General features: G+C 45.5%; 1 protein-coding gene across 1 annotated transcript; it reads left to right on the top strand.

Moving 5' to 3' along the window:
* Positions 1–467: 467 nt before the first annotated feature.
* Positions 468–1,196, top strand: N7533_013795 (uncharacterized protein; the record flags this gene model as incomplete). The annotated part of the gene is made up of 1 exon (XM_057110445.1): positions 468–1,196. One exon carries the CDS (start codon positions 468–470, stop codon positions 1,194–1,196), a length of 729 nt encoding a protein of 242 aa, XP_056953147.1.
* Positions 1,197–6,000: the final 4,804 nt, after the last annotated feature.

The following is a 6,000-nucleotide window of genomic DNA, read 5'->3' as shown; positions in this document are numbered from 1 at the left end:
TAAAACAGCAAAGAGGTGAGTTCGCCCCAATATTCTCGGGCTAAACGCCAGGTGGCACGGACTGGGGCTAAAGTGTCGACTCGGTCAGACCGAGCTTGTATCTGACGGTATCGTCTGGTACGGTACTGGTCTTACAAAGTCTTTACGGTACTTTATTGTTTCACCATTTCGGTCGTACTCCGTCCATATAGAAAGAAAAGAAGATCACCCGTGAGGCCCTCCTGAGTTTCTTCTGGTAAGCCTTGGTTGTCCCCCTCCTTTCTTGGTTCTTACATATTCCTCCTTCATCCCTCCTGACCTTTTCTTTCTTTCCCATAGAAATACTATCTTGTCGGGCCGTTAAATTCAAACGGCGCGTCTTGGTGTTTGCTGCCCATCACCTTTGGGATTGCGTCACCACGTCCCTCTCTCGTTGGACTTGTCTTCGCTTTTTTGATTACATTTCGACTTATATTCCCCCCCACGCCATGCCAGCCCCAAAGCCTGATCTTCACCCGTTGAAGACACCTAAATCATTTACTTTCCCTTCGGAAATCCAAAACGACCCAAAACCTTGCAGTCCGCGGGTCATTAAACAAGAAGACAACGTGGAGAGTCCCATTCCTACACCATCGGCGTACACGGAGTTTTTGAATGCTCTTACCCCAGTATTTGCGAGCCCTGTTAGTGCTGGTGGGAGCTTTCCGAAATTCACATTCGACCCATCGCCCACGTCACAACCGTCTACTGCGACAAGTCCTGCTTTTTCTTCGGCTCCATCTCTCAAGTCGCCATCGTTAACTCTTCCACCCCCGTCACCTCGATATGTCAAGCCGCCATCACCTAAGGGACTGAAGGAGCTGAAAGAGTCAAAAATCTCAAAATCCCCTCATACGCTGCGGAGATTGCGCATTCCGCAATCACTCAAGACACTTTCCACAAAGGATTTGCCCCGCACAGCAACCCCAATGAGCGCGACTCCGCGAAGCGCGTCAGCTATCCACTCACCCTTTTCGCCCACAAACTGGAAGCTCCATTATTTTAGCTCTCCCAGGAGTGCAACACCTCGAAGTGCGACATCCACAAAGCCTGTCAGTGTTAGGCAGGTTGTCACACGCACTGTCACATACAAACGCACACCGCTTGATCCCCCTCCCAAGGGCAAGCGACGCAAGACTCATGAATGCAACAAAGCTCGTGAATGCAAAGAGGTTTGACCAAGCTGGTTATATCTCATCGGTATATTGTGTTTCCATCTATTATTTTTTCAATTCTCTCTTTCTTGCTTCAAGATGCCATTTGGTCTTCTTTCGACTTTGAGCTTATTGGCATCTTAACGACCTTGCATGAGGACGGGGTGAGATTGTTAGTAAGTATTGTACTAGCAATAAATCATTTACCGTCTACGATTATTTATTGGGGAACTTTCGGAATGGTCTGGGGCCAAGAGGCGTCGGGAGGAGTTGGAGTATTGGGAAATGTTGGCGTTGATTACTAAAGTTATTTCTTCGACGGCAAAATACGCTCGCATTTGCAATATTGCCCTGGCTTTTGGTATTTTATGCAGTCATCTATCTGGGTCATATGTTTCGTATCTTTGGTGTTATACCTAGGACAGCAGGTGTTGGTTACGTGAAGATAGGAGAATAAATTTTGAATACAATAACATTCACACTGTTTTTGGCCACTTATTGGTACCCAAACATCGTAATAGTCGATGACTTGTCTAATTCCCGACGCACAGTTCACATGTCGGAGTCCTGGCCAGGGTTTTAGCCTCCCGGCATCAGGCCCAAGCGGAAGCCATCGAAGGACGTGGAGCGCCTCGAACACCTCGCTTGTTCGAACTGGGCCTAAAATGAAGCCTTGAGGCGAGACTCACTTTTATTTCGTCCATTTAAAGATCTCTACTTGTACGACAGTGCATATAGCTAATAGGAAGCTGATACCACGTGTTGGATGCATTCAATGGTAACGAATAACAAGGCTACAAAAAACCAACAGAAGACCAACAGTCCAAAAGGTCTCAAAATTTCCGATTGATTCACTAGTGCCATCGGACGGTTACTTTTATCTTTCTAGGGCTTAGCTTATTCCCGAAAACTCGGAGAATATCTGCTTGACAGGGAGTCTCACCAAAGAGCCTCCCCATGGGGCTTGTAAAGGGTGACGTCGATGGCATCTCACTAGCAAGATGCGACAGATTTCTTAACTTCAACCTTGAAATCTGATAATCCTGATCAAGTCCCATTCAGATTTCCTTCAGAATTATACTATATGTACTTTTGTTCACAATCTGAATGGGAAGCTTGAATCTCTCTTTGGGTTCTCAGACGCCCACAGACCTCAAAGCCACACAGATGGCGAGATCCTGGCGCCAGCAAGTAAACAAATCAGACCAAGGAATAGACGATAGCCTCTATTTCCGCCATATTTCTTACCGCTTGCGAGTCAATCTAGAGGCTCCAAAGGTCACCAGTAATCAATCCATATTATACTGAAGCATTCCACGCCAAGATTTCGACTGCTCATTCGGGGAGGTTTTGTGGCCCAGACCGCCACATCACCGCCCCCATTTTCAAGTATACTATCGAAGCGCCCCGAGGGACTGGTACGCAGTTTGAAGGATTGACTGTGCAGTGCGGCTCAGAAAACAAAAACTGTAGACAAGAATAATGTTTCCAAGGCTGACTCCAGTCAAGCCCGAATCTTACAATATTTATGACTATTTATTACCTAAAATCTAGAGTGCTCTCCCCTATTGTCATATGGATAACGTCCATGTGGACTCGTTGCGTACCAGAAGTCTTGTTAAAATTACCAAATGTTCCCAATTTATTACGTAGACCGATTGAATACAGTATATGTGTATGTAATTTTGATTTCAAAAATACAAGGGTCTCGAGTACATTAGTTTAGATACCGGAATTGACGTTTCCTAGATAGGCTTTAGTCCTTTTTGGGAGACAGAAAAGCCCCATCACCTGGTTTCATTGTCCAAGGCGCTGTCCTATTGCAAGTCTTCGTTGAACCTTGAATGTGTCACAGGCAGCTATGTATCGATACAATTTCGTATCGATCTTCATTACACCCCGCACCATGAGCATCAACTCTCCTGGAATCACAAACTTTCAGAAGCTATCACCATGAGAAGAAGGGTGATGAGCTCAAGGGAAATTGGCCATTGAGGATACAAAATAGAGACCTCAATATCTGATTCAAAAGGATTCGCGACCCGCTCAGCGTAGGGTATGGCCCACCAGTGAGGTTTGAAATATCGTTAAGCGCCGACGCTATTCTATAATCACACTAGACTACCGCATGGGCTCATGAAACCCCCCCGCTTTCATGCTATGGTTGGCTTACGGGAAACAATAGCCCCACTGTGGAGTCCGAAACTAAGCTGCCCACTTGAATTATATGGTGTAACGTGGCAAGCGATCACAGCCCATCCCTTGTGATCCGTGATCCGTGATCCGTGATCCGTGAGGACGCGGCTTTGGCGACGAGGAACTTTCTGTCAGCTGCACTGATTTGCCAAAGTCGGAAGAAACCCAAACCTTGGAATTATCATTCACACTACGCAGATGCTGGTGTTGTATACAATGTTTTCCTGCCGTGTATGACCAGTCAGGAGGGAAAGATATTCAAAAACTGCATTCCTACTGAATCAATCGCTGATCTGAGACCTATTCCCAGCGTGCAGTAGTGTGAAGACTCTTTTATTAGATGCCGGTTTGTTCTGCAGGTTTCGAGCACATATGCATGTTGTGACCAATGAGAGCAGTCTAATAACCGCCGAGGATACGCATTCAGCTACCGTCCGCACAAGGCTGGCCCTCCACTGTGGATATAGCACTATGGAACAAGGGGGTTCCATTTTGCCTGTTCCAGTTGCTCGGTACCTCTAGATACTCTGTGCCCCGTACTCCGTACTCGTAATATAGACGGAGAAGACGAAGCAAGTTTTAATATGATTGAAAATCACGTGTTGCCCGCATGGAAGTTCACTCTAAAATATGCATGGTTATTTTTGGAACATGGCTCCCGGGAGGTCTCCAACAGCAGACTGTCATCTTTGAGCCAACATACTATATATCTAGAGCTGGCAATGAGCCTGAAAAAACCACTTCAACTGTCCAAAAAGAAGCGCGAGCACAATGTGATTTCTGATCGATCTTTTTCTTCGTGTAGTATCTGTTGTTCTTCTTCCAATCTCCTGAGGTAAGGCTTAATTTTCCATTCGACATCTATCACTACGAGTACCCATTATCTCGTGTCGCCTTTAACTTCTTTAGGTATTATCTTTGCGCCAATCATCTAATCCAATTCAAGATTGGCCAAAACATTCATCTGCTAATAATACTTTGCCCCTCCGTGAGCCGTTTTCATACTATGAGCGTTAAAGTAAGTGCTCTTTCTACACACATTACTGGACAAATCTGAGATCCACAGCTCCAAGAATAGCTTCTGATGGAGCCTTTATACGTGATCAGCACTCTCAACGGCAGAAATAGATGCAAATGCATATACTCCGTACCCTGTACGTTGATCAGCTCGGCTGCACCAGCAGGTCGGGTCGGTGTGGGGAGCTATACACGCAGGGAAGCCCTCTTCTCAGCGCTTCATGATCCTCATATGTGGAATCTATTGGCTCTTGCGTCATGAAATATTTTGCTCAAAGGCAGGTGTTGCTAAACTTAGCAACTTTAGAGCGGGGACTGGCTTTATATCGGCATCACTTCCATTCTGCACCGTGTTTATGCATCCATTCTGAATATCAGGTATGCTCGATATCCAATCAATTCCTTCTCCATGAGATTTCTTATTTAGGGGCCAATATACTTGCCGCCCGCTCCTCGCCCCTGAAGCTGACTGCTCATCTTTCCCTGACCGTTGTCCAAACCTTAGAACAATGTGACGAACTCTTGACATTGAAGCCAATCCTTGCCGAAGATGTTCAAGCTCACCCCTCAGTCACTTCTAATTATATATTGATCATGCAAATAGATCATACCGGTGCTGTATATACAGCTCATGTATGATACAGTATCATACTACTCTATCTAATTTCAAGCGAACAAGGTTGCCAAGTTGCTGATGGATCGACATTTCTACTTTACGACGACAGTCGGCAGACACAGTGGTATTCTGACCATCACAAGTCTGGATTAGGTCCGAACCCAGCGCTCTACCTAGGTAGTTCGACTAAGATAAAAATAGCACGAGGACATTGATTCTTACCAGGGATCAATCTGAATTTCCAAGAAAAGACATATTTGAACTGTTGGCTCCTTTGCCACTGTCTCGATATTTACCAGCTCTACGAGGAAATGACCCTTTCAAGTTGCGCTCATCTTTTGGACAGCCCTTGGGGCTAATGAAAAATTGAAGCATGAAAGGTCAAGGAAGACTGAATGAACCTACAAACACAGAAAAAAGTTAACGGCTTTTCTTTGCACCTTTGGGGTAAGTTGAATGACTATACAAGATTCATCACCAGGGTTACGCAAGATATGCAGGCACATGGGCTCGAATCGGCGGTAGGTATATTAATAGAAACTCTCATGCAAGCAGTGCGGGGTTCATCACACTCCCGCTCGGTCATTCACCATCACAAGAATCAGTCCATACCGTCAACATTTTCAGTTGAAAAACACTTTACTTCAAAGTAAAAGACTAAGTCCCTCTTGCTCTCCTGTTGCGACAAGATTTCATCCAGTCCACATTCAAGTCGAATCCTTGGAAAGACAAAGGTTTGAGGCATTGATGGCTAACAAGCTCCTTAGATCTATATTTAGAAGGCGGGGGTTCGACAAAAGAACAGAAACCCAGAACACAACCTTGGAACTTGAAAGCTGTGACAGATTAGCCACCTGGGCACTGGCAAATATACTGCAAGTCCCCGTGGAAACTCCAAGTCCGAACCAACTTGAAATTGAACGAGTGAACGTGATAGAAGGACGTCCTTCAAATTCCCTCCCCGCAGGTTCCAAGGTTGTGTTCTGGGTTTCTGTTCTT

Source organism: Penicillium manginii (genome assembly GCF_028828005.1).
Source record: "Penicillium manginii strain IBT 31320 chromosome Unknown utg000011l:1.0-1395921.0:1.0-1396616.0, whole genome shotgun sequence".
Lineage (NCBI taxonomy): Eukaryota > Fungi > Ascomycota > Eurotiomycetes > Eurotiales > Aspergillaceae > Penicillium > Penicillium manginii.
This window is presented reverse-complemented; position numbering and strand designations above follow the sequence as displayed.